We start from the raw sequence: 15646 nt of genomic DNA on the forward strand, positions 1-15646 counted from the left end.
GATAATACTATTAAAGAAAAAAGTACTTTCAAGTGGTAGTTACTAATTACTAGACATCGGATTATATGCATTTGCATGTTTGCATATGCAAATGCATAATATGCTATTATTTTAGCGTTATTGCATATTTTGGTACTTTTTCATTGATAGTGCTTATTTCAGTTTGACAGTTCAGAAGCCATTGCAATTAATTCAAGCCAGCAGGCATTTGAGGATTCTTCAATTAAACAAAATATTGCTCTTATTGCAACACACTTTAGCAATATACCCGATGCCATTGAGAGACTAGAAACTAAAAACCTTCCTCTGTGCAAGTCCTTGGAAATATTAGACAAAATGATTGAACAGAGTAACGCCCTTCCGAATTCACTTTCAGAAAATGTTCGTGGCAAATTAAATGCTGTTTTGTATAAAAACCCAAGTCTCGAAGCAATAAAAAAAGTTAACGCATTTATCAATGGCAGCGGACAAACTCTACCTGAAGAGGTCTCGGCAGAAATGGCCAAATTTCAAGTTCTGTCCGGTAACGTCAGTTGACGTCGAAAGGTCATTTTCAGCCTATAAATTAATTTTAAGTGACAAACGTCAAAAATTGGCGGCAGAAAACCTTGAAAATTAGTAATTGTATATTGTCACAAGAATTACAACTAATAGTACCTCTATGTATATTTAAATATATATTGTGAAAATAAAAGTTAATTTTAATAGTGGTTTTTTAATTGTGCATATTTTGTGCATATTTCGCTCTTTTTATAATAATAATAATAATAAGCCCCGCAGGGCATCTGAGGCGGATGACGGGGAGTAGCGACCCCGCGGGGCTATATATCCGAGTGCTCCAGGGAGAGTATACTGTCCCCCACCTCCGGCTTGCCGGAGTGAAGCATGACGGGGGATAGGTCTCCCGCCTCTTGGCTTGCCTTCATCGGCCGGTCAGAGTGGAGTCGCTAGAGCAAGGTTAGTCCTGCTCGGAGGGTAGGTGCCTCGTGGTAAGTGGCGAGTGGGCCGGTGATGCTGGACCCACAGGGAGCGCGTGATCTGCGTTTAAAGTCCGCCGAGGTATCCTCACCCTTCTCAGCCGCTCATGTCCCTGTTGCCCTCTTGTTGCTTTTCAGTGACTGATTCCCGGGGGCCCAGTAAGTGAGTTGGCGAGTCTCCACCTGCCATTTTAACATGTATTTAATACATTGTCATCGGCAGGTGCCATAGTTCCCGTAGTTTCCCCATTCCTAGTCCATTAGCATCCCATCACAATAGCCTAAGTAGTTTTCATCCATAGTTAGCAATAGTTTAGCACAGAACCGGGGATTGTCCTTGGGTACATTTCTATAGTGTATACAGGGATAATCGTCGGTTTTGTGTTACCATTTCATTAAAGTTGTCTCAAAAGGGCTTCAGCGTGTTGGCTTCGGCCCCACGTTCGCCTTCCAAAAATCCGGGACTCAGTAGTCCCGTGGTCGGTTAGAGACATACAAATAATAATAATATTTTTTTTTTTTTTTATTTCATAAAAAAGAGATTGTAGTACATGAGGCATACAATTTTTTAGTGCATATTTGCATGCATATTTTGGCATTTTGATAGTGCATATAATCCGATGTCTACTAATTACTGTAACTAATTATTTTGCCTATGAGCTTTCTACGTTGTCCAATCAATTTTGGCAATGATTCCAGCATCCGAGCAAACCAAGAGGTAGAAACCTACCGCAACCAGATCAAACTCTTGGAGAAGCAACGCGAGGACGTGCAGGCGCGGCTGGGCGACGCGGAGGACGCGCGGTCCAGGAGCGAGGCGGCACTCACTAATCTGCAGGTCGTGTTGGAGCAGTTCCAATTAGGTAAGGTTTTAGAAGCTTGTTGGTGAATGTTTGTGGGAATATTACTGCGGATTGACTTAATTTATATGGGACTAAAGTCGAAATACAATCCCTAATCGCAAATTAACGAATAGATCGGTTATAGAAATCCATCGTTAGAGAGGTAACAACAATCTCCTGATATATCCTGATGGATTCTTCAAGTATATTGCACATCATACATTATTTCGATGAATAGGGTTTTCATAATTAAATATTCGGTATACTGACTTCATAGTACATATAAATACATTAAACAGTAATATTTTCCAAAAATAATAAAACAAGACCCTTACGATTAACGATAAACCAATAATTAATGAATTCATCATTTAATTTATTTTCCCTCATATTATTGTCTTAAAATCATGAAATATGTTTGTAAAGAGATAAAAAGAAACTTTATTCTTATCCAGTTATTTGACATATATTCCTCAAGAAAAACTCGTAAAACCTTCCACAGAAAAAGAAAGAGAAATCCACACAGCCACAGAAAAGATCAGAAACAAACTAGAAGAAGTAAGACGAGAGAACATAGGTCTTCAAGCAGAGATCTCCCGACTGAACCTCAAACTCGAAGAGGCGTTAGCTGGTCTCCAAGCCGCGTCCAGACTTGGTGATCAGGTGGAAACCAAGAGAGCTGAAATCAATGATTTGAAGGAACAAGGTATGTCAGGTTTTGAAGGTAGTAAAATGGGGAGAGTTGTGTTTGGATTGCGGAAATAGTCATTGCTGCTGATTACCGACTTAAAAAAAGAAGGAGCAAGTTGCCTTAAAGACAGAATATTTGTGAATAGATAAAAAGCAAATGATATTGATTTACTATATGATGCATTTTTCGACATTTTCGCAATCCTTTTTACAAGATTAAACTCCCAAAAAATGCATTTATTAGTTTAGGATAGCTGAATGTTACATTAATTTGTAAATAAATTGTATCATACATTTTAGATTATTTGTTATGTTAATATTGTTATCTTTCATGGCCGATGCATTTCTTATAAATATGTAATGTAGTGTTTTGTTTTATAATTTAGATTAGATCTGACTGATTGCCATTTTGTTATAAAATATGGGTATTGATTTGTTAAGCCGTATCTATGTTATCTGCATTTCCAAAAAATACCTAGGTCATGTCTGTCATTTCTGCGAAGATAAAACACTTAACTGAATCTACTCCGAAAAATATTAGTATTTTGATATATGGTATATTTTTTATAAATCCGCCGATATATCTATTTTCCGACATTGAAGTTGACTCATACCTACCATAATATGGCGAGATTTTACCAAAATTTTTGGCGAACATTTGTTCGCGACAAAAAAATTAATTCCTTCGTGTGCGATCCGACTTGCAGTTGGCCGGTTTTATTTATTTTTGCTTTCATTTCTTGACAAATCAGTACCCACCATATTCCTACCTACAGAGCTAGCTCCGTAGTTACCCAGCTAGACCCGTAGTAACCGAGTTTCAGCCAAATATCAGCTGGTAATTCTGGGTTGATAGCTCCCAGACTACCAGTTGGTATGCGGCCGAACTGGGAACTCACATTACTCCATGACACAATGTAAGTCAAATAACAATTTTATATCTGTGTCAGCTTACAAGTGTGTTTTATGGTGACTTACACTGTATAACTATAACGGTAAACCAATCAGTTGCAGTTGTTAAATAAAAAATGGCGGCAGTTTTTCAGCTGTCAAATCGCCGATTTGAGTGGTCTTCAGTTGACGACTGGTTGTGGTTTGGTCGTCGTTATAGTTAAATGGTGTAAGTCACCTTTAGTGTATTGTATGTTGTTTTGTTCAGCTGTTTTTAGGCAACAATTTGAGTTATTCTCTAATAATTTGCTGCCTTTTAATACAGCGTGTTTGCTATTTTTTGAGGATAGGTGCCTAGTGCAGGTACTCTTATAAAAAACTAAAATTTAAAAGGTCGTTATATTAATGTACTAAATAAGACCATATGCATTACTATACATGTCATGTTGATGAATAAGGTTTTTTAAAATAGATACTTAATATCTATTTTGGACACCATTCTTTTTGAATGAGACATATAATTATTAGAAAGTAGTAGAAGTAGTAAAAAAGTATTACACAGTGAACCGTGTACATCGTGTTAAGCAGCTTTGCATACAAGAAACAAGACCAGCGCTTCTGCCTTCTTCGGTTTAATCTCATTTGGTAACTGTGAGGTTTTCGAACGCCGCGGCCGCCGTCACCCGTCGCGATGACATCTGTCACTTCTGACAGCTGTCACGTTGACACCCGGTAATGGCGGGCCGCGATACTCAGATTACCATATGGGGTTTGACTGAGGGTAACGGCTTCACGTCGTGTCGTCTATGTGTTTTCACCATTTTTATTATTTTGCGCTTTTTGAGATTTTTTGTGAATGTTTTTTTTTTGAGGTTGGGACTGTCAGTATCGGTATTTTTTTTATTAAATTTAAAAGGTTTGCTCTTAAAACAGAGTTTATTCAGTTAAATACCTACCGTCTTACCACAAAAACTTTTAAGCGTCAGTTTAAGACTTGTCTAAAAAAATGACAAATTATGACGTTGAAATAAGGTCCATTTTGGAACGACACTTTTTTTAGACAAGTATTTGACACATGGTTAAGTTTTTGTAGTAAGACCAGTAATATTTAACTACGGAAAAGATGCAAATTATATCTGACAGTCGCAACCTCTCTTGCATTATATTTTCATGAAGCACATGCAAGTCAATGTCTTGCAGCACCTCGTTGTTTGAATGTTTTGTGAATGTTGTTTTTTTTTGTTTATGTCCTTATTTGTTTTGGATGTGTAGATGAAATACTGATTTTAATATTCAGAAATAAATAATTACCTTAAAGAATAAAGCAGCTTATAAAACGTTTGACACACATCCAAAACAGATACAGTTTGTTATTTTATTTTTGAATGCTCCAAATCCCGTAGACGCGTAGAACTAGAAGATCGCCGTAATTGCCACATTGCCTCTGAGTATTACTTCAGGTACTGGTGAAATTAATAAATGGGAGACGGGGATCGCTCATACTTAGTTTTTCACCATTAAGTATTTATTTACCAACTTTTTAATCACTGAAATATCAGTCGATAACATTGTCCTGACTTGTCTAGGAGTTACTAGCAAATCCCGTTAGCTAGTCTCGGGACTGTATTTCAATATCTTTTACATCTACAAGACATTTTTTAACACCTTATTGTTATATTTTGTTAACAATTGAAGTAAATCGTATTTATCTCATTCTCGTATGGGAGGATACGAAAACAGCATTTTGTTAACAAATTTTGTATATCGACGACATCATCATGGGCATTACTTATATGGACAAAATCGACCACACATATTAATTGGCTGATATTTAGTGATATATAATGTTTATTATTGTTTATGTATTAACGGTAAAGTGTGAGAGGTTTCCGAGCCCCTACCCAGTGGCTGAATAATACTTTGAGGTCGTGTGCGCGCACGCAACGATGCTACGAATGAAGATGTACTAGATGCATGGTAAGAGTAGAATAGTTTTCAAATTTTCTATTTGATTTTAATTGTTATTGTTGTAATTTTGTATAATACTGAAATGTTTGAATGATTTTTTTTTTGTTTTTCAATGTTTAAAAAATCAATTATTTTTTCTACTAAATGTAGATATTAGAGGCTTTTGAGGCTGCCCGCCCACGTCAGATTTTTTGTATGACCGATAATCGGGCCGATTTTTGTAGGACTATCTGACTAAGATTTTCCGATGTCAGCGTTGCCCGGTAACCGATTATCAACATTGTGTGTGTTATACTTCGGCCGTTCAGAGAATGCGTTCCTGACACCTATCAGTTAGTCACGACTAGTGATGGGCACAACATAACACTGAGTTCGTTACCGTTCCTTCAAAATGAACCGCCGCATTATTTTAAGATTATTTTCGTTTTAAATTGGCGGAATAATTTGTTTTATATTTTAGTTATTTAAGTGGAAACCAAAAAAAGGTAATATTCATATAATAAAATTGTTTTATTTATTCTTTGTTACAAGTACATTGAATTGAATGTGCGAACAGAATATTAATCAGACTCCGATTTGCTTGAGGAGGTGGTGTCTTCATCATCATCTTCGCCTACATGTATAATTATATTATTATCAATAACAGAATCAATCCTGATATCTCGGTCTAACAAAAGCCGGGTAATCAAATAAAAAAAGATCGAAAACACTTGAAAAACGTGGTCTATGCGCACGAAACGACAACGGACGACTGTTTTAGCGTCACAAAATGGCGGCCCATAACGCCATTTGGGGTTACCATTTTTAATCTAAGTATAAAAATGCGGTTTGGTCATAGTTTTATTTTTATATTTCATAAACGTTATAATTAAGTCTTATAGTCCATTATTTTCCAATTCTTAAAAAGAAAATCAAAACGTATTATTTTATATTATAACTGTATAAGAACAGATTACGATACTTGCCTGTTATTTTTAGCACAGCACTACAAAATATAAACCGCTGACATAACCTTGTAATAGCGCAGTATAGATTTAGAAAAATATTGTTTACCAAGTTATTTGACACTCAGTTTGGCACAAAATTATAACATTCATTGATTATTGATATAATAATGTTGTTTTAATGCTCCTCAATTGTTAAAACGGTAAACAACCAGCAAAAATATTTTTATCGTAACTGCAACGCCATTGCAAAGTTACGTCGTCAGTTCAATCGCGACGTGTCAGGAACGCATTCTCTGAATGGCCGAACTATAATTGTTGGTGCATTCTTAAATCGTAACCTCTATGACATCCAGTCCGGACGCTCCAGACATCAGTAGCGGCGGCTGAGGAGCGCTACTACAACGCCATCTCCAACCAGCAGGATAAAGTGGATAAGAATCTGGTGAAGAACTTAGTTATCAACTACGTCATGACTGCTGGGGGTAACAGTACTAATAAGTGAGTAGATTGTTGTAATTATGCTAGTGAGAGATATTGCCAAACTCATAACTTACTTTTGTGAGGTATTTTAAAGCTGATTTACCTCTCATATATCACATATTTATCGAATTTTATTTAGAAATAAATTTTCATGTAAATTGGATCCCTTAAAAACCATGGCAAGAAATCCATATTTAAAATCGTTAAGAAAATATTAATATTTTATTGAAAAGTTGTGCCTAGGAATTGCGATTCATGAGCAACTAAATGGCACATATTGCAACAGATCTTTGGGAGTTTATCGCTTTCGTCAGGGGAAATGTTAAATAGGACTTTCTTTAAAGAACTTTTATTAAAAGTTACATTCCAATCCACCACTATTTCTAACTCATCCAAATAACTTTTCCCCAACAGAACACAAGTCCTCCGCGTCCTTTCAACAGTCCTGGACTTCAACCAGAGCGAGTGCGAGCGCCTCGGACTCGCCCGCTCGGCCGCCGCGCCCGATAGCCTCGCGGCCGAGTTCGTCAAGTTCTTACAAAACGAGTCCAAGCCCAGGGCTCAGCTGCCCAACATGATGACGCTAGCTCAGGGTAACGGGAGCAGGAGCAATACGCCTAGTTCGAGGAAGAATTCTGCTATAGGTAAGAGTTTCATAATAAATTCTTAGAGTTGGTTGCACCATTCAACCAGAACGAGTGCGAGCGTCTCGGACTCGCCCACTCGGCCGTCGCGGCCGAGTTCGTCAAGTTCTTTTAATATTTAGATAAGTAGGTAAAAATATTTTTTACTTATCTAAATATTTTTACTTTTATTTTTAACCCGAATAAAAGATAGTCTATGGTCTTTCTCAATAGATGGACCGTCTAACACATCTGAAAGAATTTTCCGAATTGGTTCAGTCTTTCCTGACACCAGCTTTATAATATTAGATTGAAAAATCTCCCAGTTTTTAGAACATTTGCTTCCAGAAGATCTAATTTGCCATCTTTCACATTATATCAAGTCGAAATTAAGAAAGTTGACTGTTGAATCGAATCCCTTTAAAGTTTAAATGAATCCAAAATAAACAGTTTCAGAAGTGATATAAAACCTCCATTTCTTCATAGGTTATTCTTAAGTTCTGTAGCCATTTCCAGTGCGAATTGCCAAAACAATTTAATCACAACATAACCTATTTTCTTCCAGGCCCGCCCCCAATAGCTGCCATACCGAAATCAAACCACAGTCGCAACCCCTCAACCAGTTCAAGCAACCTTCTTTTCCAAAACATAGACTCTATAGAGACAGCATCCCAGCTCTCGCGAGAGTCCGACCGAGAGCCGAGAGTCCTGACACAAAGTCTCGACACCGGTGTCAACCAAACTAGGAACACAGAGGGCGCTATACTGAAATCTGTACTGAAAGATATGTGATTTTAATAAATACGTTTTGTAAGATTAACCCGAACGATGATTAGTGTAAATGATGCTTTTGAAACTTTCATTGAAGTCTAGAATATGCCATTAAAATATCTACCTTAACATTTTAAAATAAGTTTGAAAATTGCATAATAACTGTTGACATGTTACTTTCAGGCGTTAAAAATGTCATATTTTGGACTTCTTATAAAGTTTCCTCTTCAGTATGAAGGTTGAATATTTTGAGCAATAAGAATGAATGATTCTGAATTCCATACAATATACTCATTCATTTATTTATTGTTTTAATTCCGTCTAAATTCATCAATTGATAGCATTTTTATTTTAATCTGTGTAATATGTTCTTTAGTTGAATATTTTGTTATTTTCAATGCTCATAAAAAAACGGATCTGTCACTAGAATCTGACAATTCCGTAAATACGCAAAATCCGCGTTAAAAATTTTGATCCCATTAAAGTACGTTTTTGGTAACTGATAGATTTCTCAAAACTACTTTATTCAAGTTGTTAAATAACTGCCAATGTTATTGAAAACAATATATTGTACAACACACTTTATTTTATGATCATATATTAAGAAAATTAAAATAAATAATGCTTTTAGGCAGTCGGAATACCTTCTCAAACTTTCCATTTTGCAAGGAGACATTGCAATTATTCAATAATAATGATTATAATTACCACCTAGATATCCCAATACATGTTTGATTGTGAATTATCAATTTCCAAAAATATCTAACTGACAGAACTTTTAAAGTGAAAGACGCCATTTTACAAGAATCATACCCTATATCCCCTAATATTGAATTCCATGACTAACTAATATCCAATGTCCAATTCTTGGTAAAATAATTATTTTTGGATATTTTAGGGATTGATAATTTCTGATCGTAACATGTATACTATAGGTATTGCTCACGATGTCACTTGCTTCATAAGATAATAAATAAATAACTGATGTACCAAAAAATAACACGTGTTCGAATTTACAACCTCCTTTTTGGGGAGTCGGTTAAAAAATCACAAAATGTACCTGCTGAATCGATTATTTCTGACGGTCCTTATACATTATTTAATTTAATTGAATTAATAACTTCACAAACGCATTATAATAAGCATTTATATATCTGTGTATAAAATGTTCAAACGTCATCCATTTTAGCTTTTCATTAACTTTCAGTAGTTTTAGTGTTTGTATAGTTATTTTGGTGCCTTAAATATCTTTTAGCTAGCTGCCTAGGAAGGGAAAATATACCTACCTATTTTATTTCTACTGAAATATCTGATTTCTGTCTTTTTTGAAGAATTTTGAACCTAATGTCGATATTATAAGGTTCAATTTTTCAGTTTTATTCTCTGTATAACTTTCAGACTTGCCTTATAGTATTGTTTAGACAGTTGCAAGAAAAAGACAGTAGATTTCTTATTAAATTGACCTCTAATTCATATTATTTTTTGACATCTTTGGCGTTATGAAATAACAGAAGCGTACTCGATAAATTCAATCAATCGATTTTGTCGTACGAGTTAGTTAATCACTACTTTCACCGAATTTTGGCATCCCTATTTTTGTAACTATTCTTACGATTTAATCAATTGATATCACGAATGTTTTACTTTATTTCCATCATCTTTTGAAGTCGATTAAAATTGTTATCGATATGAAGTTTGCTTTTCTAAGGTTCCGTTAAAAATGGTAGGTTTTCCCGTCGAGTCCATCCGTCACACAGCTGATAATCTTATTAATTAAGTTGTATAGAATTGTACATTGTGTAATTATAAACGTTATTATATTATTTGTATTCAGTTCAATCCGTATTGTGATCTAAATGATTTTCAGCAAATTATTCGTATTACGTATCTACTTTATAGTTTTTAAAGTCGGATACAAAAATATTGGTCGTAATTTCAATGAAGTATTGTATTTAATTTTAATTATTGATGAAATATTAATCAATTTGTCCAATGATTTTTTTTTACATGAAACATGACATTTTAAATATATCAAAAGCAATAAAATATAGCAATATATTTCTCCTGTATTTTTGTATGTGACTACTTAGCGATACAATTTGTAAATTTTAATTTGTGAATATATTATTAAATACTCTAATATATAATTATCTGTTAGTCACACCGCAGTCGGTAGCTGCCAATATTGTATTCCTTTCATAATGAGGTAATAAATGAATGATTGAAATATATTCTTTACGTTTTATTTACACAAACCTTTACATGGGCTGTAGTGTATATAAGGGAGTTTTCAAGAAGAGTGAGTACATACGAGTTCAAAAAGCAGTAAATAGGGGGAGAACACCGACGAAGTAGCTACATAGGGGATTACTCAGGGGAAGTACAGACGCCATCAGATCAACCTATTCGAATCTGTCTTTACCAGTCGAACATTAACCTTCCACTATTGTAATAAGGTTGAAAATCTATTGAAGAAATTTGTCAGATTAAGGTAGATTGAAATTTGTCAGATTAAGGTAGATTGATGTGCTATAAGGAAGAACTTAACGGAGTACATAGAGCTAGTACATAAGGGAGTAACAGGGGAAGTACTTACAAGTAATATATAAAAGAAGAAATAAATGTGCCGTCGCAAGTAAATAAGGGACATGCGTACAGTGCCCATTATGGCAAGGCGAGTATAGACTACATTTTCTGGAGCATTTCTGTGTAATGTAAGTACCTGACGTTCTTATAAATGGTACAATACAGGCAAAAGTTCAGTTTCCAAAGCATTTCCATGTAATGTAAAGTTCCTGCCAATGCTCTGCTTTATGTTACAGGTAAATGCTCAAAGCGAGTGGGCATTAGGGTATTACATGCATTTTTGAAATATATCTTAAATAAATTCTTTAGTCTTAATATATCTCTAAAAAATTAAAAATATTTTTTTTCTCACGTTATGTACGAATATAAATTAATTGTTTTATCATAATTTCAAATTTCGCGCGTATTTCGCGAAAACGCGGCACACAACGGACGCCATGATTGTTTTTTGGTCATGACGTCATTACGTTAGTAAACAAACTACAGCTGTCAGTAATACATATTTTGATATGTATTGACAATTTTAATAATGAGTAATTATGCTCCGTATCGTTGGTGTGTTGTTTCTGAATGTGAGAACACTAGTGTAAAAACACCAGACAAATTATGGATTCAAGTACCAGTGGATATAAATATGAGAAACACTTGGTTAAAAGTTGCGAGACGAGATCCCGGACTGTTATCAGATAAATCTCGTTTATACTTTTGTGAAGATCACTTTGATGTAAGTAACTGTATTAACATTACCTATCTAATGAAATATACTCTTTAATGATAGGTTAACTACTTCAAGAATCAATACTTTGGGAAATGTGGATAATATTTAGAGGTTATACACTTTTGTTTACTACCGTAATGACGTCATTAGCATGGCGGCGACATTTCGTAGTGTTCAAAGACAGATAAAAAAACCTAAAAACTTTAAACTGCAATAAAAATATATTTATGTACCTTACGAAGTGAAACTAACATTTCCCGATTGCTTTTCCTCTAAACAATCATTGTAATACACTTTTAATTTTTTTCTCATCTAGACTAAAATACCCTATTTACCAGCCATAGAGACAGCATCCCAGCTCTCGCGAGAGTCCGACCGAGAGCCGAGAGTCCTGACACAAAGTCTCGACACCGGTGTCAACCAAACTAGGAACACAGAGGGCGCTATACTGAAATCTGTACTGAAAGATATGTGATTTTAATAAATACGTTTTGTAAGATTAACCCGAACGATGATTAGTGTAAATGATGCTTTTGAAACTTTCATTGAAGTCTAGAATATGCCATTAAAATATCTACCTTAACATTTTAAAATAAGTTTGAAAATTGCATAATAACTGTTGACATGTTACTTTCAGGCGTTAAAAATGTCATATTTTGGACTTCTTATAAAGTTTCCTCTTCAGTATGAAGGTTGAATATTTTGAGCAATAAGAATGAATGATTCTGAATTCCATACAATATACTCATTCATTTATTTATTGTTTTAATTCCGTCTAAATTCATCAATTGATAGCATTTTTATTTTAATCTGTGTAATATGTTCTTTAGTTGAATATTTTGTTATTTTCAATGCTCATAAAAAAACGGATCTGTCACTAGAATCTGACAATTCCGTAAATACGCAAAATCCGCGTTAAAAATTTTGATCCCATTAAAGTACGTTTTTGGTAACTGATAGATTTCTCAAAACTACTTTATTCAAGTTGTTAAATAACTGCCAATGTTATTGAAAACAATATATTGTACAACACACTTTATTTTATGATCATATATTAAGAAAATTAAAATAAATAATGCTTTTAGGCAGTCGGAATACCTTCTCAAACTTTCCATTTTGCAAGGAGACATTGCAATTATTCAATAATAATGATTATAATTACCACCTAGATATCCCAATACATGTTTGATTGTGAATTATCAATTTCCAAAAATATCTAACTGACAGAACTTTTAAAGTGAAAGACGCCATTTTACAAGAATCATACCCTATATCCCCTAATATTGAATTCCATGACTAACTAATATCCAATGTCCAATTCTTGGTAAAATAATTATTTTTGGATATTTTAGGGATTGATAATTTCTGATCGTAACATGTATACTATAGGTATTGCTCACGATGTCACTTGCTTCATAAGATAATAAATAAATAACTGATGTACCAAAAAATAACACGTGTTCGAATTTACAACCTCCTTTTTGGGGAGTCGGTTAAAAAATCACAAAATGTACCTGCTGAATCGATTATTTCTGACGGTCCTTATACATTATTTAATTTAATTGAATTAATAACTTCACAAACGCATTATAATAAGCATTTATATATCTGTGTATAAAATGTTCAAACGTCATCCATTTTAGCTTTTCATTAACTTTCAGTAGTTTTAGTGTTTGTATAGTTATTTTGGTGCCTTAAATATCTTTTAGCTAGCTGCCTAGGAAGGGAAAATATACCTACCTATTTTATTTCTACTGAAATATCTGATTTCTGTCTTTTTTGAAGAATTTTGAACCTAATGTCGATATTATAAGGTTCAATTTTTCAGTTTTATTCTCTGTATAACTTTCAGACTTGCCTTATAGTATTGTTTAGACAGTTGCAAGAAAAAGACAGTAGATTTCTTATTAAATTGACCTCTAATTCATATTATTTTTTGACATCTTTGGCGTTATGAAATAACAGAAGCGTACTCGATAAATTCAATCAATCGATTTTGTCGTACGAGTTAGTTAATCACTACTTTCACCGAATTTTGGCATCCCTATTTTTGTAACTATTCTTACGATTTAATCAATTGATATCACGAATGTTTTACTTTATTTCCATCATCTTTTGAAGTCGATTAAAATTGTTATCGATATGAAGTTTGCTTTTCTAAGGTTCCGTTAAAAATGGTAGGTTTTCCCGTCGAGTCCATCCGTCACACAGCTGATAATCTTATTAATTAAGTTGTATAGAATTGTACATTGTGTAATTATAAACGTTATTATATTATTTGTATTCAGTTCAATCCGTATTGTGATCTAAATGATTTTCAGCAAATTATTCGTATTACGTATCTACTTTATAGTTTTTAAAGTCGGATACAAAAATATTGGTCGTAATTTCAATGAAGTATTGTATTTAATTTTAATTATTGATGAAATATTAATCAATTTGTCCAATGATTTTTTTTTACATGAAACATGACATTTTAAATATATCAAAAGCAATAAAATATAGCAATATATTTCTCCTGTATTTTTGTATGTGACTACTTAGCGATACAATTTGTAAATTTTAATTTGTGAATATATTATTAAATACTCTAATATATAATTATCTGTTAGTCACACCGCAGTCGGTAGCTGCCAATATTGTATTCCTTTCATAATGAGGTAATAAATGAATGATTGAAATATATTCTTTACGTTTTATTTACACAAACCTTTACATGGGCTGTAGTGTATATAAGGGAGTTTTCAAGAAGAGTGAGTACATACGAGTTCAAAAAGCAGTAAATAGGGGGAGAACACCGACGAAGTAGCTACATAGGGGATTACTCAGGGGAAGTACAGACGCCATCAGATCAACCTATTCGAATCTGTCTTTACCAGTCGAACATTAACCTTCCACTATTGTAATAAGGTTGAAAATCTATTGAAGAAATTTGTCAGATTAAGGTAGATTGAAATTTGTCAGATTAAGGTAGATTGATGTGCTATAAGGAAGAACTTAACGGAGTACATAGAGCTAGTACATAAGGGAGTAACAGGGGAAGTACTTACAAGTAATATATAAAAGAAGAAATAAATGTGCCGTCGCAAGTAAATAAGGGACATGCGTACAGTGCCCATTATGGCAAGGCGAGTATAGACTACATTTTCTGGAGCATTTCTGTGTAATGTAAGTACCTGACGTTCTTATAAATGGTACAATACAGGCAAAAGTTCAGTTTCCAAAGCATTTCCATGTAATGTAAAGTTCCTGCCAATGCTCTGCTTTATGTTACAGGTAAATGCTCAAAGCGAGTGGGCATTAGGGTATTACATGCATTTTTGAAATATATCTTAAATAAATTCTTTAGTCTTAATATATCTCTAAAAAATTAAAAATATTTTTTTTCTCACGTTATGTACGAATATAAATTAATTGTTTTATCATAATTTCAAATTTCGCGCGTATTTCGCGAAAACGCGGCACACAACGGACGCCATGATTGTTTTTTGGTCATGACGTCATTACGTTAGTAAACAAACTACAGCTGTCAGTAATACATATTTTGATATGTATTGACAATTTTAATAATGAGTAATTATGCTCCGTATCGTTGGTGTGTTGTTTCTGAATGTGAGAACACTAGTGTAAAAACACCAGACAAATTATGGATTCAAGTACCAGTGGATATAAATATGAGAAACACTTGGTTAAAAGTTGCGAGACGAGATCCCGGACTGTTATCAGATAAATCTCGTTTATACTTTTGTGAAGATCACTTTGATGTAAGTAACTGTATTAACATTACCTATCTAATGAAATATACTCTTTAATGATAGGTTAACTACTTCAAGAATCAATACTTTGGGAAATGTGGATAATATTTAGAGGTTATACACTTTTGTTTACTACCGTAATGACGTCATTAGCATGGCGGCGACATTTCGTAGTGTTCAAAGACAGATAAAAAAACCTAAAAACTTTAAACTGCAATAAAAATATATTTATGTACCTTACGAAGTGAAACTAACATTTCCCGATTGCTTTTCCTCTAAACAATCATTGTAATACACTTTTAATTTTTTTCTCATCTAGACTAAAATACCCTATTTACCAACTTTTCGTTGTAGTTTGCGTTTATTCTTTTGCATCGCCCGCACTCGTGTCTCGAGGA

The 15646-nt window shown here is 33.8% G+C and overlaps 1 protein-coding gene across 2 annotated transcripts in view; it reads left to right on the forward strand.

Moving 5' to 3' along the window:
- Positions 1-10420, forward strand: part of LOC124642930 (thyroid receptor-interacting protein 11-like) — a 53319-nt gene extending 42899 nt beyond the window's left edge. For both annotated transcript variants that reach the window (XM_047181693.1, XM_047181694.1), the window contains 6 exons: positions 1677-1840; positions 2322-2525; positions 6669-6813; positions 7210-7439; positions 7984-8702; positions 8747-10420. In XM_047181693.1, coding sequence (XP_047037649.1) covers positions 1677-1840; positions 2322-2525; positions 6669-6813; positions 7210-7439; positions 7984-8210 — 970 coding nt within the window. In that variant the 3' untranslated portion in view covers positions 8211-8702; positions 8747-10420. The remainder of the gene's footprint in view (positions 1-1676; positions 1841-2321; positions 2526-6668; positions 6814-7209; positions 7440-7983; positions 8703-8746) is intronic.
- Positions 10421-15646: the final 5226 nt, after the last annotated feature.

The sequence above is a fragment of the Helicoverpa zea genome, chromosome 26 (assembly GCF_022581195.2).
Source record: "Helicoverpa zea isolate HzStark_Cry1AcR chromosome 26, ilHelZeax1.1, whole genome shotgun sequence".
Lineage (NCBI taxonomy): Eukaryota > Metazoa > Arthropoda > Insecta > Lepidoptera > Noctuidae > Helicoverpa > Helicoverpa zea.